The sequence below is a fragment of the Chiroxiphia lanceolata genome, chromosome 2, assembly GCF_009829145.1.
Source record: "Chiroxiphia lanceolata isolate bChiLan1 chromosome 2, bChiLan1.pri, whole genome shotgun sequence".
NCBI classification, from domain to species: Eukaryota; Metazoa; Chordata; class Aves; order Passeriformes; family Pipridae; genus Chiroxiphia; species Chiroxiphia lanceolata.
This window is the reverse complement of record NC_045638.1, coordinates 81,751,633-81,776,578: the sequence shown is the minus strand read 5'-3', so window position 1 is coordinate 81,776,578 and position 24,946 is coordinate 81,751,633. Positions and strand designations below refer to the sequence as shown.

General features: G+C 39.3%; 2 protein-coding genes across 5 annotated transcripts; one reads left to right on the top strand and one right to left on the bottom strand.

Moving 5' to 3' along the window:
- Nucleotides 1–1,082: 1,082 nt before the first annotated feature.
- Nucleotides 1,083–20,701, bottom strand: MRE11 (MRE11 homolog, double strand break repair nuclease). 3 transcript variants are annotated; one of them, XM_032678618.1, is made up of 19 exons: nucleotides 20,511–20,701; nucleotides 19,896–20,028; nucleotides 17,403–17,563; nucleotides 16,717–16,804; nucleotides 15,669–15,810; nucleotides 13,593–13,707; nucleotides 12,362–12,547; nucleotides 11,728–11,899; nucleotides 10,935–11,015; nucleotides 10,425–10,551; nucleotides 9,375–9,475; nucleotides 8,038–8,211; nucleotides 6,805–6,867; nucleotides 5,636–5,852; nucleotides 4,629–4,712; nucleotides 3,568–3,623; nucleotides 3,042–3,109; nucleotides 2,580–2,658; nucleotides 1,083–1,445 (listed from the first exon to the last, which is right to left on the bottom strand). In XM_032678618.1, exons 1-19 carry the CDS (start codon nucleotides 20,528–20,530, stop codon nucleotides 1,401–1,403), a joined length of 2,112 nt encoding a protein of 703 aa, XP_032534509.1. In that variant the 5' UTR covers nucleotides 20,531–20,701; the 3' UTR covers nucleotides 1,083–1,400. The 3 variants fall into 3 exon arrangements, with proteins under 3 accessions (XP_032534509.1, XP_032534510.1, XP_032534511.1); XM_032678619.1 differs by having other exon boundaries at nucleotides 17,403–17,544; XM_032678620.1 differs by lacking the exon at nucleotides 19,896–20,028.
- On the top strand, nucleotides 20,682–23,433 carry ANKRD49 (ankyrin repeat domain 49). Of its 2 annotated transcripts, none has more exons than XM_032678621.1 (3): nucleotides 20,682–20,768; nucleotides 21,344–21,614; nucleotides 22,459–23,433. In XM_032678621.1, the coding sequence occupies exons 2-3, from the start codon at nucleotides 21,357–21,359 to the stop codon at nucleotides 22,915–22,917; spliced, it is 717 nt and encodes a 238-aa protein (XP_032534512.1). In that variant the 5' UTR covers nucleotides 20,682–20,768; nucleotides 21,344–21,356; the 3' UTR covers nucleotides 22,918–23,433. The 2 variants fall into 2 exon arrangements, with proteins under 2 accessions (XP_032534512.1, XP_032534513.1); XM_032678622.1 differs by lacking the exon at nucleotides 20,682–20,768 and adding an exon at nucleotides 21,213–21,237.
- The last annotated feature ends 1,513 nt before the right edge of the window (nucleotides 23,434–24,946 follow it).

Here is a 24,946-nt window from a genome sequence, read left to right as displayed (position 1 = left end):
CTATAACTCATATTCCAGCAAAAATGTTTACTTTTGTCTATTTACCTTCCTTGACCTAATTCTTCATTTCTAGCAGAGTACCCTTGCATGTGTTACCAGAGCTGCCATTCACTTTGAAGACCAGGTACATCCAGGAGAGCAGGAGGTCTTCTCGCCTCCTCAGCCAGGCTGCTGGCAGGAGGATGGAAATCTCCTCCCACTCAGCTCAAGCCCACCCTCCTCCGAGCTCTGTGATCCAAAGGAGATGGTCCAACCCCACACTGTGCAAGCTATCCAGAAATACCCACAAAGAGTCATGGAAAAAGCCCAATGGAAGCTCCCAGGGTCAGGACTCTGCTATGTTGCTGGTGTGCCCTTCTCTGTTTCACATCATTCTGATTTAGTTTGTATTTAAACATTCCCCAGTATTAGCTGTCTAAACAGCTCACCTATGGGTGGTTGTTACTAGAGAACAGGCTGTCATAGATTTGGCAGCTTGGTACCTGTTCCTCCCAACTTCACCCTTGCTCCACAATCCCCAACATCCACTGACAGCAAAGGAAGCAGCTGCACAGGAATGTCAGGATTTGGTATGCTATATCTGGTTTTTGTAAAAGGTATCTGTGAAATGATGCAATTTCTGAGGTTAAAAGTAATGTTTAAAATAAAGCTATTTGGATGGATCATGAACTCAGGTAATTAAAAAAAAAAGTCATCAAAAAGAGCAAAAGAACTTTTGACACAATTCCCATTAATACTTTACTAAAATCTTTGCTAGGATGTGTGTGTAACATTAGAATAGTCCTGCTTGGTACTTCTTGAATTACAAGGCAGAATTCATTCCCACACACTATAACTAATAACAGTGCAATACTTGGTTTAGTTCTCCTAGTAGAGTTGAAAGTACTAGGATGTTTTCCAGTTTCAATACTGAAAACCGTATTTTTGTGTCCAACTACTACTCTTCAGAGTTTTCAACTGCATCTGTAGCAAATTGCAAGTAAGTAGAAGTTTCGTTGTGCTGACTCAGTCTGTGTCCATATTCATACTTTCAAACAACTGTAAATTTACTTATCTGCAAAATTCAAACCAAAGAGATGGAGTTTTCTATAAAAGATATAACCGTTATTTTTATTATCATCCCAGAAAGAAAACAAGGTTTCATGTTTTAGAAAGAACTTGCAGTTTCAGGCAGTACTTCAGAATATTAGACCCTCTAGTCTAATGCATCAAGCAGTTGTAACACAGAAATTATACCAAATTTGGTGCCGCTGGAAAAAAAAACCCAAACCATTTCATAGAAGTGAAAATTGAATGCAAGCCACCATTTACAGAGGAATATCATATAGAGAATGCCTTGCAAACTGCTCTCCATTTTCTTCACCAACTTCCACAGTCTCTCTTGCATAGTGAATCAGAAATCATTTAGTTCTTCTTGATGTTGCAGGGCTCATGAATGCATCATCCTGCAGTTGGCAAACAGATATGCATTACTAGGACTAGCATGCATTCCAAGTCATAAAAAGCAAAGTCACCTTTAGGTTAAACTAGAAAGTCTGGTCACGATATTTCATGCTTCCTGACAGACCTGGTTTTGTTGGTTTTGATATGAAAGACATTATCTATTGATTTAAATGTCCAGGTCACAAATGTGCAGAGAATAAAAACCAAGGTTTTGTCAATATGATCCGAACAGCTACTCTGGAATGAGAAACAATTTATATTTCAGTTGTTATTACTATGAGCAGCACATACCTCAGTAAAATTACGTCCATATAAATATCACACATCATAATTTACTGAGATTCGCATGAATCAAAAATACTGTTTCTTTTTGCATGTTCAGGCAAACATGTAGTTTTGTATTTCAGATAGAAGAAGAAATAGCACAGTAGGGAGAAGGGACAATAACGTAACGTTTTCTCTGAAGTGGTCAACCTCTGACATCGTTAAGGAATGCATCCTGACCATGCATGGCAGTCTGTGAAAACAAACTGCACAGTGCTTGACAGTATAATGTGTATTCTATTCAGTGCAAAGCTGTGTGTAAAGTCCTACTTGTTTAATTATTGACGGAACCATTTCCTACCAGTTCAAAGATGTACTGCAAGAACAGACATCTTAGACTTGAAAAGACAATGTTTTAATTTTTTTTAAAAAGTGTGTTTACATGATTTGCAACAAGAAACAATAAAGTGCCCTAGAAAATAGCCATTTTAGATGGAAAAAAAGAAAATCTTGCTTCTTACAAGAATAAAATACATAAACAAATGAAAGGATACAGCCAAGCATTAAAGGAGATTATGATTACTTTATCTCCCAGGCAATTGCAGGCACACGTTTCAGCAATGACAATTCACTGATTAAGAACTGAAGGGAAAAAAGACTGGATTACTTTCCTGAGGTCCCTTCTAGCCTTATTTTTGACAATTATGAATATAGTCTAATTAAAGTTGGTTGCAATAATCTAGACCTGTTAGTGAAAAAAACAGGTAAATTAGAGTAAATTCAATTTTACTCTAAAATGCTTTACTCAAATAGCTGTAAGCTATAGAAACTTACATGAAATAAAACTAAAATAATACTACTATATACCATACCTCATCTGACTCAAAATCAACTCCTCTAGATGTTTGGCTTTGTGAACCTCTTTTACTAAGTGAAGATGTAGTTGACAACCTTGACAAGGAGAAAAAAAACCACAGCATCAACATGTTCTCAATTACCAGAAATTCCAATAACTTTCCCTTCAACTTAGAGCTGGACCACCAGTACACAGACTAAGAATAAATAGAAATAAGTAGAACAATAAAAATTCTCAAACTAACATATTCATTCTAAAGTTCTGATCGAGATTACCTGAATCAGTAGACTAGTTCTTTTGTTACAGAAAGATAACCCACTTTAACAAGTAAAAATTTATATATATTCTCTAAGTAGTGTTTCTTATGACTTTCTTAAAAATCTGTTTTTTCAGGTAGTGGATCAAATCCCTGGACTCTGCTGATTGCCAGTCAGAAATAAGGCACTCATGGTAGTATTCATGAAGCAGACATACTGACCTTTGATTTCCTTTGGAAGAAGGAACAAAAGAAGTGTCTTCTGGATCAGAGTCAACATCTATAATATCCTGAAAAAAAATAATTATAAAGCTTTTCCACAGAATGTATTTTTAGAGATAGGGTGCATAATGCTTCAGTACTATAGCACAGAACCTTTGGGTTTTTTCCCAACTACACACCTACTTAGCTACAATAGTATACACTTGACAGGGCTCCAGGCTAGAACTGGACAAATTTGCAAATATAGCACAAGTTTGCTTTTCAGATCTTTGATCTTGCAGAACCCCCAAAGTACTCATGTATATACACTTACGTATCTTAGACTATGGCCACAAATACAAGTTTTTCTCAGACAAACACCATACAGGTGATATAAAAGGTCTACAAATTAACATGCAGAAACCTACTGCTGGAACTGATAGCTTGGGAATATCTGCTCATTTAGGCTAATGTCTTGACCTTGTATTTATTTTTCAAATCAATGGCAAAAGGCAGCACAACTTCACTCATACAAGAAGATGCTTACCTCAGAGTAAGCCTGAGATGAATTCAAGGAGGGGTTTGATTTCAGAGGTCTAAAGGCTAGAATAAAACATGGAGTATTTTTAAAATGCTCACACAATTAAGTACAAACAACATTACATCATTCTTTTTATTTGAGACCTGCTTAGCATGCATTGTCTCTGCAAAATACCCTGTAAAACAAACAAGCAAAACCAAGAAATAATTAAGCCTTTGCTGGAGCCTGACAACCCAGGGATATAACCCTCTGTGCAGCTGCAGGTGTTTCCCAGTCTGGCTGAAAAACCATCAGGACCTTTGGTTCAGAAGAGAAAAATATTAGTATAATTGATATTCCTGTATGTCTAGCAGTTTAGACATCAAGATATCTGCTAAAATTTATTTCTCTGCACCATTTTAGGTCATTTGCTGACCAATTTAAAATCGGGTCAATTTGCTGATTAATTTAAAACTTGCTCTACCTTTGAGCATTTTGTTTGGGATTCATGTATAGATTTGTGAGCAATATCTTTTTCTTTAATACTCAGATTACCTATGCTGTTTCCTCAGAGCCTGTCCTCCATAGCAAGCAAGAGCTACTCTTACATATGCAGATGGCTTATATTGCAGATAAATTTTTCTTCCCTAGTAAAAACTGTTATTTCTAATACTCACTACAAGGTAAGACTAAACAGATTTGCATTAAAGCTTACGACCTTGTAAACATCAGCCAAGTTTAAAAATTTTTTATCCCCTGAGGAATAGTCTTCATAAAATAATGCTATTAAGTCATATTCTTTCTATGCTTATTTCTTCAGGAAATGCATACAGTAATATGTTCCCTGTTTCCAGTTCTAGCCATAAGTTCCTGACACATTTCATTTCACACCATGACAGAAGAATAGTGATATTCTATTTTCCCTTTCTTTTTGCTTTCTCTCATCACTGTTATTTTATTTCATTAGAGCTGAAAGAATCTCTCACAGCTGAATTGGACTAATAGAAATAAAAGCAATTAAGGCACTTCATCATTAAACAAACACCTGGAGAGAGCAGATTAGAGTAATGGACAGATCAAAAGCCTACCATCAATGATGGACATATTCTTGGCAGGCACAGATACAGGCTTGTAGATTCTGCTGCTAGAAGCTGACTCTTGGCTAGTGCTTCCTGTAGAGATAACAAACAAAATGGAAATCTGTTCAGTTGGGTTTTTTTCCCCTTTAGTCTATCATTATTGAGTGGGGAGTCACATTAAAAAAATCTACATTCCTCTTAACTCCTCACTTTCTTCCTGGAATCAAAGGCCCTCCCTACATGCAGAAGAACTGCTCTGGGTCAAGTGTTCAAAGTCCACAGATACAGCCTCTAACACACAGGGCCCTGCTCTGATGGGATCACAACAGTTGGAGCACAGGCTTATAGAACTAGTTTAAAAGCATCAGCCAAATCAGGCCCAAGATGACAGTCTTCGTTTCAACTCACCCTGCTCTGAGATGTGTTAGTGAGATAACTCAAAGCAGTATATTGCTGCAAGACCCCATCTTTTCTATTTTATATATATATATATATATATAACAGAAGTATATCTATAAAGGAAGTACCACTATCCCCGTAAAGTGCACAGGCACATAGCCAAGAAGCTAGTCAACTCACTTTTCTTAGGAAACACTCCCCATTTTCTCAGTCACTAGAAACATTGAAGTCTCTTTTAAATTACATTATAATAGAGACAAGCTGTACCTCCTCCCCATACTGACCAAATGCATTACCATCAGCAGTAACAAAGGTTTATCCATGCACTTCATTGTACAGACATTCCAAATAATGCACCTTTTTAAGAGGCTACTATGTTTTCACAGCTGGGAAGCAAGATATTTTTCTTCTAAGCACAGTGTGAAAAAGTTACAACTTAAGCTTTGTAAGGCAGTCAACTGTATGTAATAGGATACCCCAAGTATTTGAGAAGAATTTTTTTTCCAGTAGGAGTCCTTAAGCAGTAAATTTCCACTTGATGGAAGCATCAGAAGATAGTCACGTTTTAAAGAAAAAAAAGTCAGTAACTGCAGTATAAAGCGTGAGGTTTTTCTTACCTCTTCCCCTGCGAGATGAACCTCTTGCTGTTGAACTTTGTCCTTTTGCACCTCTTGCCCTACCTCTTGCCCGACCCCTTCCTCGGCTCAGTGTTGCAGAAAGGCCTTCGCTTGGATCACCAATGCCTATCATCTCCATATCCATGGAATCTTCATCACTGGAGGCCGCAACAAGAACTGCATCCTCAGATCTGTTGGCTTTAGCCCTGGCCATTGCCTTACATGGAACAGTAAGTATTACATGAAAAAGAATCTTAAATGATGAAATGCACCCTAGTTGTAATATACAGTTCTAAACCACTGAGGTTTAGAAGACCCAAATCCTCAGCATTGTGGAAGGAAAGGATGTCTGTGAAAAAGCAGGGACAGTACTTAGTCTATTAATTAGATGTGTACATATAGAGTAGTTAGCTAAGTTCTGATAACAGAATGAAGCTAGTAAATATGATACATTATCGGTGGAGTTTGGTGAACAGGTTATCTTGCGTCAGCTACATACACCTGGTCAGAGGAAGCACCCTCTGGGCTCCACTGACTTGTCAGTGGGTGCTTAAGACAACTAGTTCCTGTGAATATATCCCAGATCAGGAGAAGTGAATCTCACTCCAGGTGTTCTTTTTCTCAAAATTTCATTTCAGTCCCACATAGCTTGTAAAGACAAAGGAGCCCTAATGCTGTCAGTAGTTGGCAATTCTCTTTGGAAAAACATAAGCAATCTAGATATGAGTCTGTGGGAGATCTAAGACTCTAAGATTTAAGATTGCTGATAAGGATGCAGTACCTAAAGGCTTACCAATCCGACTACCAATTTGTTCCAGTAACAACACTCAATACAGTCCATCCACATGTCCACTGGTAGTGTGATCACAAGTAGCTTAAGCTGACACATCTTTGAGGGTCACCTGCCTGGTCTAACCTCAGTTAAAACCAAGAACAAATGAACATTCAGGTTCACAAATTTGTACAAGAAAAGAGATCTCAAAAGCCAAACTGAGCAATAGCTCAGGCACATATTATATTTTAAAAGGAGTTACTAAGCTTCCAAGGCAGACACACTTATTGGCAAGGACAAAGTTGAAGTATTGCTGAAGGATTGCTAAGTGACTTCCTTTATACATGGAAGTCACCATGCCATTTTTCAGCTTATGTTCAAAATTCAAAGGAATTACCTCGCGGACTTCCTTATCCTCTTCTTCAGCATTCTTTTTTCTGCTCTCCCTAAATTTTCGCACCTGAATGAAAAAAGAGTTCCCATCAAAATAACAGTTCATGTCATACAATAATCAAAACACAATAAGTGAGAAGTTTTGATCACTGAATTATTAAGTCAAGCTCATGTCAGAAAAGAAGAGTTCAAAAATAATTGAACAGTTTGATTAGAGCCCTTTCATGCCGTCCTATAGTTTAAGAGTCGCACATTCTATTAATAACTGAAGCTACATCACGGGGGGAGAAAAAGGCTTGAGACATAATGAAAAGTAGGAGATGCTATATTCAAGAGAAGGAGAGTATACATAATTTTGACAATAAGGAACATTGAAAAATGAATAACAGGAAAAAAGGGGTAGAGATGAAGAAGCAGGATAGAAAACAACTGTATTTAGAAGAGATGAATGTCGCAGTATGTGTACAACTATGGAAGCTCAACTTGACAAGTATGGAAAAAGATATGAGGTGGGAGGGAAAAAAATATTAGTTCTAAAGACAAAAAACAACAACAATAAGAAAAAAACAAATAGGGGCACAGAAAACCTGCAAGCACTGATTTTTTTATGGTCTCTTTCAACCCCTCATGAATTAAAACAATCAGCATGAAAATGGGTAGATGAAACCTTCCTTCCTCCACCAAATTTTTCTTTACACAGTGAAAAGATAAGCTGCAAAACAACTTGTCATACAATTCTTGAATAGTACAGCTGAATACATGGGCTCATGTGGAAAGTCAGCAAGTTGACAGAAACATCTAATAAGAGTTGCTTGACACACATAAACCGGGCTTGTCTCTGGAATACCCTGAGCTGCAAGCAGGTGAAGCCAGTAGAGCACCTGAAGGGTAAGTTTCCTTTATGTTTGCCCTATTCTTGTACTCTTCCCAAAGCGAAAATGAAAAAGCTCATATGAGATTATATCTACTTTCTCACGGTAGTGGTAAATATATAGTCCCACGTATATTAGAGCAACAGATCTTTTCTATGCATGCATGTGCAACCTAAACCCCATTTTCAATACAAGCTTTAAAACCATGTATTTGAAGCTTCATCACCATATTTACTAATTAGAGAAAAAGAACAGAGGCAAGTGTTACACATGCTCCACAGACAGGCAAATCTATTAAACCAGGTTTGAACACTGATTTTTCTGTTGTCTTGACCTCTCTTGAGGAATTAACAACAGAATATTACCTCCTCATCTATTTTTTCTTCCTCTGCATCAGTGCGACGCTCCCTAAGAAACTTCTGTGTTTTTTCTAGTTGAAATTTCACCAATTCTTCTATGGCATCTTTTTCCTCTTTGTCCACAAACTCCTGCACTGCTTCTCCCATTCCTCTTTCAGTCAGAAGTGAAAGCTGTACTTTCTTTAGAATTGGGGAAAATATTTTGTTAAGAAGCATATGCCATTAAAGAAAGCAAGTAATATTCCTGCTGTTTCAGATAAGTATTACATTAAGTTGGTTGCAAAAACAGTAATGTGCATTGAATATTTCAATCAGAGAAAACCACAGCAATAAACAAACATGTTACTTGTCCTAATACAGTTACAACTCTCTTGCTACTAGCACGTCACCCTTACTTAAAATAGTACTTTCCAGACTCCTCAAAGAAAAAAGCTTCACAAATAGTAAAGAAACTACATTGCTAGTCATATCTAAAACAAAAAATTCTATGAAACAATGCTGCCCAACAGAATAAACTTTACAGCTATTATAAAATAAGACATTTATAAAAAAATAAGATAAGCATGTCAAAAGCATTGGATTTATGCTGTCCTGACAGCTAGCATGTGTCCAAGTTAGGCCAGATGATATAACTCGGGGGATCTTTACCTCAAGAATCCTTGCTCTAAAGACCTTCTGTGAAGCATGTTCTGAAGTAGCTTCTGCAAGTTATGCTTGATCATCTTGATCAAGCATTTGGGCACTTGATTCACTATTTTTTTACCTCTGAGGTGTTTCTGCCAGTGTGTTGGGTAAGGGAAATATATCAGATTTAATGTCAGGGTGGGCAGAACGCAAACTGTTGGGGTCTCTCTTCTCCCTGCTCTGCTCTAAATATAATGTGAAATTGCACTACATCTGAGGGCACAAATATACTGCAAAGTAACAAGTTACTCCAAGTCAGCTGGTAATGGTAAATGCTACAGTCTCACATTGGCCCTATAGTAAATTAAGGTAGCTTCTCCCTCAGAGCATGCTGCCTCACATTTTCCTCCTTACCTAAATATATGACACATCATTTAGTAAAGGGCAGACACTGCAGGTTCCTGTGAAGAATTACCATAATGTTCTCAAACCAGCATGTGTTCACATACCTGTACAACCTACACACAACAATTACTTGTTAATCTAAGACACATACTTCATGTGGTAATTCACACACAGTTATATGGGAAATAAATTCACTTCTCAGTCAATGTCAGAGTGTTTTCAGGGTGCACTACTACTTCCACTAAGAAAGCCAAGGGAAAAAAAAGATAAAAATATTATACTATATTAAAAAATCATAAAAGATAGAAAAATACCTTCTCCGCTGTCTGGAAATACTGCTTTACAAGGTCTTCCACCCTCAGTGTTATCCCCTCAGCAGGTCTGCTAACCAATTTTCCAAAGTTAAGATCAATGTCTAGAATACAAAAGCCCAGTAAACCAAGATCAATATGGTATAATTTTAAAAATCCTAACAAAAAGTAGTTTTTTCACTAAACGATGTTTTGAACTTTACAGAACTGACCGTGTTCATAAAAACTGTCAATGAAATTGGAGTACTTACAATGCACTAATGTGAACTATTAACAGTGCTTTAGCACATTATATTCTTGCACAAGCTGCATCTTCATTAGTGACCATTACAAATCCAGTATTTGGGCAACATCTGTTAACCACTTATAAAAAATTCTAGGCACAGTGAGAAACGCTGCAATAGTAACAGTTATTATTTTTTTTGCACAAATGCTTGAATAGAGACATACCTGGAACAGACAAGCCAAGAGCACCTCATACACATGATTAATCAGGGCAAACAAAATGCTGTCATACATTTGAACCTTTTTTTTTAAAATATAAAAACATCTCTCAAGCCCATTCCCTCCATTACTATTTTAGGGATAAACAAATGAACTCCTAAAGCAATAAAATTAAAAGACAAAGGGGAAAAGCACTACACTCATCTGTTTTCCTGCAGAGTGATCTAAACCAACCATCTCATTCTAAGAAGTCTCAGGAGTGAGCTGATTAATGCCTTTCATGGTAATTATCACAGAATCAGAGTAATTCAGTCTGGTATGGGGCTATATGTATTACTGTAGGCAACTCAATAAGGTTTGAAGCCAAAATAAGAAGGAACTGTTTATGAATAACTGTCAGCAGATGCTGTGATAAGTATCAGAATGTTAGCCAAACCCAGAAATAGAACAGAAGTACTTGCGCAATATATACGCTTAAATGAGACAATGTATTTTTACTCCTCCTATAACACATTAGAAGGTAGACACCAAGCTTTTGCAAGTGCTGGACAACAAATTAAAGAAGAAGGAAAACCAAGGCAAGCCAGTTATTCCTTTCCTCATAATTACCATTTTTCGCTTTTTGTTCACGATGCCTGAAAAAGTGTATGATGTCTTTTGGGTTAGCCACCCTATGCATGTACTTCTGGCTAAAACGATGGACACTGAATGGTTCAAAGCCACCTGCATAATCAACCTAAGAGAGAAAAGGAAAAATTTAAATATGAAACAAACAGAAATGAAGAAGCCACACAAATCCAGCTGAGGAAAAATTAAAGTAAAAAATAAGTCAATCTAAATTGAATGCCTTACTCTGCCGAATAGTTAATGGCTAATAATAGCTAATAATAATATCAACTGAATAGCTAATAACAGCTCAGATTCATAACTTGATTCTAATTTGTTTCACTTACTAGCCTTTGGGGAAGTTTCCATAAATTAGGTTAGGAACACATGCAGGATAATATGACTTAAGAAAGACTTATATATTACGTGTTTACACAAAAAGCCTGACTTTGCTTTGAATCTTTTCAAAGTGACCTTTCAAAACAAAGCAACATAAACGGAACAATTTCTTACTCGTAATCTTATGAGAGGCTTCTCTGGCTGCCGTGGATTTCCCAAGCGTTCTCTTTCTGCGTTGTCCAGCATCAATTCAACCTGTGAAGGAGAATCAGAAATTCAGTTCCACTTTCTCTTACAGATGCCCAAATGTTTCAAGTTTAATTTAAAATACATCCAGTTGCAAGAGGAGCTATAAAAATAAATAATTATAGGATCTGCTCTCATTCCTGAACACATATGTATAAGTATCCAGCCAAAAGCCATAAAATGACTGAGAAAAACATCACAACGGAAGGCTCATTCTTCAGATATAGTGCAGTCCAGCAGTATCTACTTTACTTTGTAGCCATTATGCTTTGCTAAATTTCTAGTTCCAAGGAAAAAGCAGGAAGAGACTTATACAAACCTAAGAAGCAAGAGCAATTAATTAACCTACTTAGTTACTTCTGCCACTTCACAGTGCGCAGCCGAGCTTTCAGGGTTTAGGTCGACGTATTTATGCAGGTTCCAAAGCACACATTCAACACTGCCCCACTCTTAGGGGGCAAGTTTTTGTACAAAGATGATATGGACACCCATAAAGCAGTTCCAGCCTACTTTAATAGGTCATCCCAGTCAAGGAATCTGGAAGCCAAGGCTGCAGAGTGAATGGCATGTAATTACCTTTCTATGGAAACACTGCCTAAGTTCATCTCAAATAATATAGGGCAAGACAAAATATTTCTCATCTTCTAGTCTCAAAATCAGTCACAGATCCCATCCCCTGTCTGTACACTGTTACCTATAAACTATTAGCATTACAAGTTACCTTTTCCGTGCAGAATGCTTGTATTGCCTGAGTAACATTAGGATTGTCAGGATTAAAAAGATCTGGATGATCAGCTAGAACAATATCCTCTATGTGGAAAGTTCGCACTGTCTCTAGAGCAATCTTCTGCATTTTCATATTTTTCCCTTTAACATGCAGCAAACCAATGTGTCTAGAAGGAGAAAGGTAACTTACTAAAAGATAAACTTAAGAGAACTATGGTATAAAGATTTGTTTTAAATTCATGTCTACTTTTCAGGGGCAAAATTTTAAAAGCTATTGGAAGTTCATGGATCCGTATTTCAGAGTTGGACCTGTCAAACTTCAGTTTTATTTTATTTAGATTGTGCTTGTTCCATACACAAGCACATGTACTCATTTGCTTGTATTCCAATTTATCAGGGTGTAACTCCTCTTAGGTAATTTCTATTTGCTTCAAATGTTAAATAGTAAGCAAAGCAAAAATTCTACTAGGCACTGATTCCATCTACTTTATTATATCACACTCTGAAGCTAATCCACTCCATAATATAAGTCCTTTCATACTTAATACAAGTGTTTTTCTGTTCTCATCACAATACGTGAGAGACATAAGACAAGTGATAAAGAAGAACAAAAAGAAAAGCTCACGCACTTCTTCACAGCTTCTCCAGGGGACAGAGATGTCACCACTGAACTTCCTGGCTGACAAACATAAAAACGTTGTTGTTCATTTTGGAATGGAGCTATTTTACACTCATGTTCGTGACCCCACACAACAAGATTAATAAAGTCATCTAAAAACTGCTCTGGAATGTAGTTGGTAGCTCCATGTTTGCTCCTGTTCAAGAGAAGAGAAAAATAATGGGTGGGCAAGGGGGAGTGAAGGAGGAGAAAAATATCAGTGTGATTTAAAGCAATACAGAAACTCCAGCAATAATATCTGACATACATGTGAGGTCCTCTTCACATTTATTCCTTACACAATTGTTTAATGGTTGGTTAAACAAAAAGGCAACTTATATAGCTCACTGTTTTACACAGCTCACTGTCTTCTGCTCCACTGCTTTTATTTGGATCTCTCTTTTCTTCTTATGTGGCTTGCAAGACTTTATTTTTTTTCTATATGAATGCTTTTATAGCACCTCATGGTCATTGTTTTTGTTTGGTTCTTTGTTTTGTTTTTAAATGGTGGGGTAAAACCCGCTGTAATAAACAGACATGAAATAAACAGATTGCCACCCCCAATCCCGTTCCAGAAGGCACAGGACGTGAAGGAGGAATGCAGTGAGTTCCTTCAGCCTACTGGACAGAGATCAGGACACAGGGTTATCTGAGCTATATTTGTTTACGTCTGCCTCACCACTACTTGAACATAAGGATTGCCCTCTTTCTCAGGAAAAATTAGAAGAAAAGATTTGGAAAAGAACTCTGCCTGCTCATACTAACACTGCTGGGAGAAGTGTGTAGACAGACAGAATATCTGTAAAGCATAGCAGTGCAAGGTAAGATAGATTGTTGAATTATAGTTTAAACAAGTATAGAAAATACAATATGAAGTTTAATGTTCTTTCACTTCTAACAAGCAGACAAGACTTAATTATATGCATATTACAGTACAAACCCCCACTGCCCCTAACTATAAAAGTTTGGGAAGAGATTTCCCAACATTACTAATTCATTTATTTCAACCCTTTTCCTTTATGATTCTTCTGCAGAAAGAGTTGTAAAAGAAAGGTTTCTTTTGGGAAAATCTTAAGAAACCAGCTACTCACTAGATGCACCAACTAAACCGCATCTGGCTTTCTCACCTATCCTTTGTGAGACAGTTTAATGAAGTAACACAGTAAGTTTAAAAGTCACTGTAATTCATTCAATACTGTTACCTATTTTGATGAATCACAAACAAGTTAAACCAACTATCTTCATCTTCCTTTGGCCTCAGCATGGTTACTTGTTTATTGACAAACATACGATACAACCTCTCATCTGGAATAGCTCCTGGAGTGGGCAAACCAAAAAAAGCTAAATCATTTTTGTGTGGTAAACCAACTCTCTATTGTATAGCATTTTGATTAATACCTCTATTAAAAACAGCACAGAAAAAAAAAATATAGCAGCCTTTCAATACCTAAAGAGGACTTACAAGAAAGCTGCAGAGGTACTTCTTACCAGGGAAAGCAGTGATTGGACAAGGGGGAATGGCTTTAAACTGTAAGAGGATAGATTTAGGTTAGAGTTTAGGAAGAAGTTCTTTACTGTAATGGTGGTGAGGCACTGAAACAGGTTGTCTAGAGAAGTTGTGGATGCCCCATGCCTGGAAGTGTTCAAGGTCAGTTTGTATGGGGCTTTGATCAAACTGGTCAAACAGAATGTGTCCCTGCCCATGGCGTTGGACCTAGATGATCTTTAATGTCCCTTCCAACCCAAACCATTCTGTGATTCCATGATTCTATGATTTTCATGACCTTGGAAGTCTGAGGCATGATTATGAACAGATCAAAATATAAAATGGCTATTTTACTAGATAGACCTCTAAAAAGAAGACATTTTAACATGAAATCTGCCTTAAAGCCACCGCTTAAAGTAGTTTCACAAAGTACATCCGGTTTAAGACCTTTTGCTAATTGTCTGTGCCAAACAACTGACTATGGGCAGAATTAAAAATAACAGAAAGGCTGTTTTCGTTTCTTATCGGCAGACTAAGAAGCATGTTTTGTTGTAATATGGAATTTAAAAACAGATACTTAGTAGAGATGGAGTTCTTAAACATACTTCAAAATGCTATACAAAACAAGAAATAAACCATGAGTTCTACAAAGTCTGTGCTTTCTCACAGAGCATGAAAAAGTCTGCTGAACTTCTGAAGTGTTTGTTGCCGATTATTTCCCTGATGTTTTTAACAAGTAAAAAAACTCAAACCATTCATAGTCAGGGTTCATGATGCATTTCAGTAAAATCTCATATGGAGTTTACTTATTCTGTTTAACAAAGAATGCTCTCTAAATCAGAAAAAGTCAAGAAAGTACATATAATCCCAGTACAATCTCAAAGAAACATCTCACAAACATTTTCATGCAGCAACATGTGTACTTTAGAAAGTTGTTGCATTTCCCAGCAACCATTCTGGGTACTGAAAACTTATATTGTGGTATTAGAACCTTCACTACTAACCTTTGCAAAGTATCTCATTAAACACAAGAAATCATGGTCAACTAGGACTTAACTTTTAGCTATAAAAGTTGCTTAGACATAAGTGTTTAAGCACTCATGCCTAGACATAAAATAAGGGAAAAAATTAAGATATTAATACTTAGCTTCTCTAGACAGAAAGCAGTCAAAAATAACCGTTCTTAATAAGAGTAGAGGGGAATCCGGTGGAGAAAACAGAAAGGGACAAAGCTGAAGCTGAAAACCTAGCACTGAATACCTTTGAAGTATGAACTCCTCATAAGTTTCTTTAAAGAAACTGAGGTTACCTGTGACAGATATTACCTGTGAACCACTTCAGACAGGCATGAAAGACATTAGGTTTCTGCTCAGACAGTTTGTTTTTGAATAAAACCAAAATAGCACGCGAACATAACAGTGTTTAAGTTTTACCTAAACAGGATGAAGTAAGCTTAGTACACAGCTGAGAGAATTTAAGAGTGTGATTACTCTGACTAAATACACAGATGCTATTTATGGCTAACTTAAGCAGGGTTCATTTAAGACCAAAAAAAGTACAAAAATCAAAGTATCGAAGGATTTATTCTAAATGAAAAAAAGCAAAGAAAAAACCTGTCAGCCAGTGACAACACAGCAGGAGGAGAAAACCGACACTGCCACAGAATTGATATGCTTTAATTTAGAATTACTTAGACCTTCATGTTTGTTGTAGCCTTTTAAGTTTGTTACAGCTTTATTTAGACCTACTGAGCTTCAGTAACACACGAACAGTCTGACAGACTAATACTCACCCAAGCCATACAGAGCAATTTTTGTTCTACCCTTACGTAATAAAATGGGACTAATATCTATTTTCTCCACAGAAGTTGAACGTCCAAAGTGATTCAGCAATCCTGCACAGCTTAAAATATCCAATGCACACAGGGCATCTGCCTGCAAAAAATATTAAGAAACAAATACAAAAACTTTGAACAAAACATTTAGTCTTTAATATCTAAGTGAAAGTCTCAAAAGGGAGAGAGAGTATCTTTCCTTAAGTAACTTTTGCAGCTGAAACACCCCACCACATATATGAGCTTTTTTTTAAGTATTCATGGGTACAGAAGCAAATCCCTTTTCCTTACAAGTCCTACTTAATTTGAACAATGTGAAATTAAACATTAAATCATTCAGAAAAACAAAAAAATAAAAAAAACCCCAAACAGACAGTCTCTAAACTACTACCAAAATTATCTGGTTAAGCTAACTACCTCATAATAACTCCAAAGTTAAACTTTTGCTAAAACCCTAATCTCCATGATACACTGCTATTTGATATAAAATGCAAAATTATTAATTCAACACACAGACTTTAATGCTTTCTAAATGTCCATTTCCTGCTTACTTTTAGTAGCTTATTTTTAAGCTAGCATTTCATCACTATTGGATTATCTTCCCTGAAAATGCAAGATGCATATCAATTGCATATGCACAAGTCAAAATACCAAAATTCTCTTCCTGTAAGAAAAAAAGCTTTCAGTTTCTACAGATAGAATGTTTTAGAAACCTTCTGAAAGACTGTCACTGTGAACCTGTTCTCAATGACAGAAACCTACATAAATTAAGAAATTAAATGTAGTTCATATGAGTCTCTTCTTTCCATTTGCTTTTTTAATGTCACGCTTACCCTTTACTTGTTGTCATTTATTAACATTCCTAAAGTTATACAAAATATTTACACAAAGATTGGAGCAACTGACTAAAACTAGGTAATGTCCAAGAACTGTATTTCTATACAAGTCTCTATTTCTATAATATTTTTATAATGTAACAGCATAGTACAATTATGATAATAATTACCCCTGTGGGATCATCATGATTGCCATGAATACTGAAAACTGGAATAGAAATGTTGAGATTTTCATCCTGATAATTCACCCATGGAAATCTGAACAAGAAGAGGAAAGGAAGTTAAACTACATCTGCAAATTTGTGGATGATCAATATTCTCTTCAAATTAACACCATCACAGATAGATCACAGCAGCTGCACGAATGAGTACAAAGGGGCTGTGAATAAGCTTCAACTGCACAGCATAAGAAGATTCCCACTCATGGACTGGAATGGCACTTCCAGCTGGGAATAGGGTAGCAAAAAGGACCTATTCTTTTAGAACAAGTCTATGAAAAGAACTGTACAACATGGTGTGTGGTAGCAGCAGACTAAGCTGTATAACCCTTGCTTATACACAAAGAACTCTGTTGATTTTACCACAGCAATTCATCTAAATTGGTTTACTTGTATCGTACTTGCAAGATAGAAACTGTAGATTACATAAAGGTATCAAGTGTCACAGCACATACAAAAGTTTCTCAAAATACTGTACACATTCCTTTATAGACTTAGGTAAGTGAAGTTATCCTGTAGACAAAGAGAGGCCTAAAACTGCAAGGTTCTAGTCACAGAGAATATAAATTAAAAATCACAACACGTTCACCCAATATGCAAACCAAGCCTTACATGATAATTTATAGGAACATACTTACTTGCTGTAATGAAAATTAACTGCCTGATCGCTCAAAATTTCAAACTGAACAGGACGATCACCCATGCAGTATTTTCTTAGCGACTCCAAACAAGAGTGTACTGTTTTTCTGGAAGGTTTGTTGTCATGAAAAAGGTCCCCACCTAATAAAATAAAGTCCACCTGTATGTAACAAAAAGCTTTATTATTTTAATACAACACTTCGTATTACCTTGAAAGACTTCTAATAAAATTGTTTAGATTATTTCTTCTAGGGAGTTCCACATATTTCCTCGTATCTGAGGAAGTATACTCCTAGGTAAAAGGACACAAAATTTGTGTCTGCTAAGTAGCAGACACAAAATTTAACTTCCTCATGAAAAAAAAAGTAATTAAATTACTATTTAAAACAAAATCAAACCCCAAAAGATCCATTTATCAAGACCCATAGGACAAAAAAAACTGACAGCATTAAAAAAAAGTATCACTGAAGGTGAAGTATTTTAATAAGGGTCGCCAAATTGGCTCCTGAACATTTTTTTGACAGGCATGAAGAGATACATTATTTTTTCATCGCTGCGGTAGCTAGTGGGAATAAATCAGTAGCTATCACCACATTATTTTGAGAAGGTACTAGTTGTGGTTTTCACATATATTGTATATATTTAGCTTTTGAAAAAGCATTAGGATAAAACCTCATCAAAATTACAAATAATTTGAACAATAAACATTAATTCCTTAAAAACTGAATCACAGAATTGTTAGGTTGGAAAACACCCCTAAGATCATCGAGTTCAAATGTTAACCCAGCACTGCCAACTCCACCACTAAACCATGTCCCTAAATGCCCCATCCACACATCTTTTAAATACCTTCAGAGATGTTGACTCCACCACTTCCCTGGGAAGCCTGTTCCATTGCTTGACAACCCTTTCAGGGAAGAAACCTCTCCTAATATCCGGACTAAATCTCTTCTGTCACAAATTGAGCATTTGCTCTTGCCCTATTGCTTGTTCCTTAGGAGACTGACCTCCCTCTGCCTACAACATCCTTTCAGGTAGTTGTTGTGAGTAATAAGGTCCCCCTTGAGCCTCCTTTTCTCCAAAACAAATACCCCAGCTCCCTCAACCACTCCTCATCAGTTGTCCTGCTGGCCATACTAGTGCTGCTGATACAGGCCAGGATGCCATTGGCCTTCCTGGCCTCCTGGGCACACTACTGGCTCATGTCAATCAAACTGGGCCCTAGGGATGCAGCCTTACACCCGTTATGCCAGGCTACCTGGGAAGGTGTGGCAGTCACAGAGGAGATGCGTCTGCTGCACCAGGCTGGAATATGTTGCCGTTGCCTCCTGTCCCTTAATTCAGTGAGTTCATCCAGTAGGAGAGAGGACAGGAAATCTTCTGTATCATGTGTCCTGTCTGCCTTTCAGGCTGATCACAGGGAAGGCATAGTGTGATTCCAGTAGTGTTTCTCTCACACCCACACCCGCTCCCTGATACTCCTCCACCTCCTCACCCTCTCCCGGTGCTCTGTCCCTAAGTGGAATTCCCCTAGCCAGGTGCACCTCCCACAGCTGTGCTCACTGTTGTCAGTCAGCACTGGTGGAACAGCAGAGCCCACCCTGCAGCTGATGCTGGAGTGGCATTCAGTTCCCACTGAAGCTCTATCTGGGCAGCTGTGTCAGTTGTGGTGGATGCAGCGCTGAGAGAGGTCACGGCTTTCTGTCAGATGGATACCACAGCTCCATGGGTGGAGCAGGCAGGGCTTCAGCACCCTTCCTGCATGAAATGTTATGCCACAGCATGTCTGCCTGTCATGTTTGTGGCGCTCCTGTTTGCTGCTGGTCCCCTGGGCTTCTTTTACAGGTGGGGAGGTACTTGGCTGCCACTGCTCCTGGCCCTGCTTGGGTCCCATCAGTTGCTGTTGTTTGAGACGCAGGCTCCTGGCAGCAGCTCTCAGCTCCTCATAAGGTTGCCCTGGTTCGGGAAACCCCTCTCTGCACCACTCTAGAGGATTCTGCTGCTGACTGTGCCGGCACCAGGGCTGGTCATCTCAGCAACTCAACACTCTAACAAACACTTCAAAAGCTTCTAACATTTTCTCTACTTTCTGATTTGAAGACTGTGTATCATCAACCTCACTCTCCCCTACTATTGTCCCTCCTTGAATTGACAAACCCTCTGTAAATACCAGTGAAACTGGTGCAGGCAATCCAAAAACACAGTTAATGCAACCAGGGTCATAATTTAACACGAATGCTCTCTCAAAAGAACAGGCACTCCTTTCACTAAAACACAAACGAAACTGGTTGCAATGAATAGCTTGAATGCTCTCTAAGAAGAATAGGCATTCCTTTTACTAAAACAGAAATGAAACTGTTTGCAATAAATAGCTTAGTCATTTGATTTGATATTATTACAGATTGTACTAGGACTAAGCTTTACAGCTTTTGGCAGATACAAATGTATTTTTAACAGCCTCACTCCTTCTCTTTCCAAAAAGTAGCACTTACTTCATTTTTTTGAGCATGGTCCAGAATTTCATTAAAAGTTACAAACGTATCATTTCCACGAACTGGATCTTTCTCCAAATAGCCAAGATGAATATCAGTAGCAACAAGTATTTTAAAGGTGTCTTCATCATCCCTACATAAGACAGAAAAACTTATGTCACAGAGCAACACACATAGGGAATTTCAACACAGTCTTTGTTAAGGTAAGCTGGTCTGTCCAAAGTCACAAAATACACATGAGATCTGCCATAAAACTCTGTCAAATGTTCTTAAAATATTTTGCTACTTTTACTGCAAATGTTACATCACCAAACCAACCAGTTGCTAGGTTAATCCCAGTCATTCTACTCTAGTAAAGGGCTGCAACCACCTTTCTGCAGTACCTAATGAAAAACTAAGGAATCCTCTGTATATTTCCTGCCTTTAAAAATACTTGTTGAACAAACATTCAACTGGTAATCTGCGTGTATATGACGGCAAGCATGATGATCATAAGGACCTGAGGGAAAACACACAGATGATGATCCGAGCTCTCCTTAACTCATCCCAAACATACAAAACACTCGCTGTCTGATGTGACAGGACGGCACGGCGCCGCAGACAACGGGAACTTACTGTGAGTTGACGGTGCTCATCTTCGTGCCAAGGCTGTTCAGGTCAGGGAGTCAGCTTCTCTCGTCATAGGCGGTGTGTGAAACGAAAGAGACAAGAGAGACACTGGGTTAGCACGGAGGCACAGCGAACGATCCCTCACGCGTCTGGATCAGTCCCCGCTCCCGCCGCTGCCTCGGCCCAGCACGTCACGTCCGCCGCCGCGCCCCGGAAGCGCCTCTGGGCCCCGCCCCGGAGCGCCCGGCTGTGCTGGGGCCGCAGGTACCGCGGGTGAAGCTGGACCGGGCCGGGGGGTGCTCGGCGCGGATGGGAGACCCGTGGGACGGGATTAGAGCGGAGTCTGGCTGCCTGCAGCCCGCCGGCACGGCCGGGGCAGAGGGGAGACATGGGCGGTGCCGGCCCGGCCCAGCCGGCGGGGAGCGGCGGAGCGTCCTGCTGTGGCGTGACGGCCCGTCCGGGGGGGTGCGGAGCGGAGCAGAGGAGGGCCGGGGCCGCGGGCTGGGCCGGGGCCAGACAGGCGCCGCGGGGCCTCGCAGAGACTCTGCCCTACTATCCGGACTGCTCCGGCCTCTTTGTTAAGAAAACGGGCAGCGTTCCGGGGCGCTCTGCAAACCCTCGCGCTGCTTCTCGCTACCCGTCCCAAAGTGGTGCCGTTTCGGGACCGGGGTAACACTGTCCTTCTCCAGCGTGGATATTGTCTGGGAGTTCTGGCAGAGCTGACAAGGGCCGGGCTAGTGGAGGAACTTTGAGTTTGCTCTTTAATTTTCGTATTTGTCCATGTCCACATCATCCATCTGTATTGTGCAACAACAAGATTGTACATCTGCTATTCACAGATGCTGACTGAAAATGAATAAAGAAGAGCAAGTCGATGAGGACGACGATGATAGTGAGTTGTTTGAAGACTTCACAGAGCATTTTAACCAGCTTGAACTGCTGGAGACTCATAGGCATTTGATTCCTGTGGGAACTCAGAGCTGTTGGTCAGGACAATCCGATGATGACGATGACGAGCAAGAAAGAAGTGAGGAATGGTATGAAATGCAAGAAAAGAAATTGGAAAAAAATCCAGAGACATTGCTACTCTGGGCAGCTGAAAACAATCGGGTAAGGCACTTGTTCTGTTCATATGTAGCACTTAGAAGAATGTTATTTTAATCACATATCTTACAACTCATCCACAAACAAAAATTTACCTACACTTTCCTGTCTTTCTCTGAGCTGTTTTGATCTGGTTTTGCAAGCCACTGCATGTAAAACATCTCCCTTTGTAGCCCACGCACACTGAAAAGTCTCTGGATCCATTAGCTTTCACAAAGCAAGCTTTGATTTCAGTTGAAAGTTCAAGTAACAGCACTTTTCTTTAACTTATATAAACGGAAAGCATGCCAGGCTCTTTCTTCCTGGCAAATAAGCCTTTTAACTGGAGTGGAGAGGATGTATCTGAAATTTTATTGTTTCAGAAGCTCCATATGCAGATAACAGGTGACTGTTTTTGTATATTTTTATGGAAAAGAAATCCAACTTTGTTTTTGAAGGGAGGGAGAGACAACCAAGATTCCTGTTATGTTATTATACCCTCGTGTACACTTATTTTCATTAGTTGCCTTTCTTACACACAAAAGCTCCCCTCTGCAGTTCTGTGGAGGTACTTATGTCTTCACAGTGAATGGGGAGAAGGTGTAAGGTTAAGGTACTCTTAAGGTGTTACAACTAATATTCATGTTTTAGCTCTTTGAAGACAGAACAACCCACGGAAAACAAACAAACAAAAACCCCACAAAATCCCCCAACCCTAGTAACAACAGCTGGTTTCATTTTAAAATCTGTTGTTGCACTTAAGCGTTTTTTGACACTGACAGAAATTGGTTTTCCACTAAACTTCCAGACAGGAAAAGCCATACATCCTGTTTCACGGAATCACATGAAATTACCTGTTTTATTTAAACAGCTGAGTACAGTAAAGAGGCTCCTGACTGAAAAGCTGGCTCCAGTAAATGCTCGTGATGAAGACCAGTACACTCCTCTCCACCGAGCTGCCTACAGGGGGCACTTGGACGTTGCACACGAATTGGTGGCACAGGGGGCTGACATTCATGCGCAGACTGTGGACGGCTGGACACCCCTTCACAGCGCCTGCAAGTGGAACAACACAAGAGTGGCCGCGTTCCTGCTGCAGCAAGGCGCAGACATCAACGCACAGACAAATGGTTTGCTGACCCCACTGCATATTGCTGCAGGAAACAAAAACAGCAGAGAAACCCTTGAACTCTTGCTGATGAATCGTTACGTGAAACCAGACCTGAAAAACAGCTTGGATGAAACTGCCCTTGACATTGCTAGGAGGACTGATATGTATCACTACCTTTTTGAAATAGTAGAAGACTGCATAAATGCCGTGTCCCCTTAAAAGCTGTGATTAAGCTTATGAATGTGGGGTTTGCTGCCACTTTCTTGTTTGTGTTCTGCATGCTCATCAGTGGTGGTCTGTCTCTTTGCAACAAGGTAAATGTAATGTAATGTAAGATACTTGATTGTTCTCCCAGGCAAAATGTCACTTCTTGCAATTCAGCTCAATTGTCTCACTCATACTTTGAAGTGTTACTACTGTTACTGAAGGTATTCACAAAGTCTCAGTAGTTTCTGTGTGTTGCCATTTAATTAGTGCAAATTTGGAGGGGCCTGTCTAATTGGTCTGTAGTGTCCTAGCAGTAAAGAAAACTGGAATATTTACTTGATATGAAAGAATTCTGGCTCAGTTAGGCAGAGTTTATTGCAACTCACTTTAAAATGAATTTTTTGAGAAATTTTAACTTTTTTAAAACTGCATGAAAGCTCAGAATGAATGTAACTTATTTGGGTGATACACAAAATATTTAATGATCTTGGTATAAGGCTTATTATAAAATAAAATATTCAACCTCAAGTACTTTGTCATATGTTTAATTGAAAGCTCATTTATCAATGCAAGTGCCTGTTCATAAATACTAAGTATTATCCACAGGGTGAGAAAGAAGTTTTGGTTTATTTTTCCTGTTACTTTTCAAGGAAACGACTTTCTATCAAGATCCTGTTTACTTTTCCCTTGCAAAATTAAATTGCTTAAAGATTTAAGGTCAGGGACATGACATTGGTGGGAACAAATGAGCCTCAACTCTGTGAGGATAAACAGCAAGCATACTGTTTTGTCTGACTGGTTACAGCTGATTTAGTTACAGGTAATTTAGTGTTTCTCTTCCACTTTTGAGTTAGTACATTGTTACAGTTTTATAATTTGTTACTTTTTCCTAGTAAATTTTCCCACACCAACAGCTCCTTGCCAGCAAGCTAGGACTCTTCGAGCCCTGGACTTAACGACTGCTTCATTGAAATCCTAAATAACCTCGGCACACCAGCTGAATTGGTAAAGGAGAACCCCCATCCTGCTGTAGCCTCAGCTGGGCGTAGGGGCAGCTTTTTTTTTATATTGGTTTTTTTTTTTCCTTTGGAGGTGGGACTTGGCTTTTGCCTGGACTCGGAGAGGGTGTGTGAAAAGAAGGGTCCGGGGTTCGTTTTTCTTTCGGCCGGGTCGTTTTTTGGCTTCTGGCCCCGAGGGAGGTCCCAGTTCGCATCTGAGTCCTCACGCTCTGCTCTGCTCTGCCCACTGCCTGGACTTGCCTGGAATTCATCGGAAATTCCAGCGCCATCTGCGGAGTAGTCTTTGGGGGGAAGGGCCGCCCTTCCCCTCCTCTTTCCCCGTGTTGGCAGCAGCCGGCACCCATTGACGAGGAAGGGGATCCCCAGCCAGAGCCAGCCTTTGGCAGCGTGAGTCCACAGGAGGAGCCACCCTTTCCCTTCTCCCTTCCCGTGCCTTGGACCGACCCGGCCGCCCCCGCGCGCCGGGACCAACGGGCGCGGCGGCCGCCGGAGCCCAGCAGCGCCCCCTGCCGGCCACCGGTGAGGCACTGGAGCCCCCTCCCGATGCGCCAGCGCCCCCTGCTGGGGATGGTTATCACTGCGCCGAGGGGCAAAAAGTACTGAGTTGTTTTCGGTGGGAGTTTGGTTGCGGGATTATTGCTTGTTTGTTTGTATATATATATATTTTTTTTTCTTTAGTAAATAGCTGTTATTTTCTTTTCCACACCTTTTCGACTGGAGCCTCTTAATTTCAAAGTTATAATTACTCAGAAGGAGGAGCTTGGTTTTTCTCGTATCCCGCCCTCCTTAGCAAACACTTCTGTCTCTTTAAACTGAGACATACATTAAAGATTTTCCCATGGTACTGGTGTGCTGCGTGATTTTCAGCTTCAGCTTTGTCATCTGTAATTGAGAAGTGGAGAAACTTGCTTCTCTCTGCTAAACAAATTGAACTGAAACTTGAATGTAAGACCTGAAGTTCTGTCAAGTTTTTCTCAGTATGAGAGCTGTAACAAAACACTTTATTGTCCCATGCAGGTTTC

Coding starts and splice junctions, on each gene's coding strand:
- ANKRD49 (XM_032678621.1), top strand. CDS start 21,357: ATGAATAAAGAAGAGCAAGTCGATGAGGACGACGATGATAGTGAGTTG. Junction 21,615..22,458: donor GGGCAGCTGAAAACAATCGG/GTAAGGCACTTG, acceptor TTATTTAAACAG/CTGAGTACAGTAAAGAGGCT.
- MRE11 (XM_032678618.1), bottom strand. CDS start 20,530: ATGAGCACCGTCAACTCACA. Junction 13,708..15,668: donor AATTGCTCTGTATGGCTTGG/GTGAGTATTAGT, acceptor TGCCCACTCCAG/GAGCTATTCCAGATGAGAGG. Junction 11,016..11,727: donor AAGCATTCTGCACGGAAAAG/GTAACTTGTAAT, acceptor TCTCCTTCACAG/GTTGAATTGATGCTGGACAA.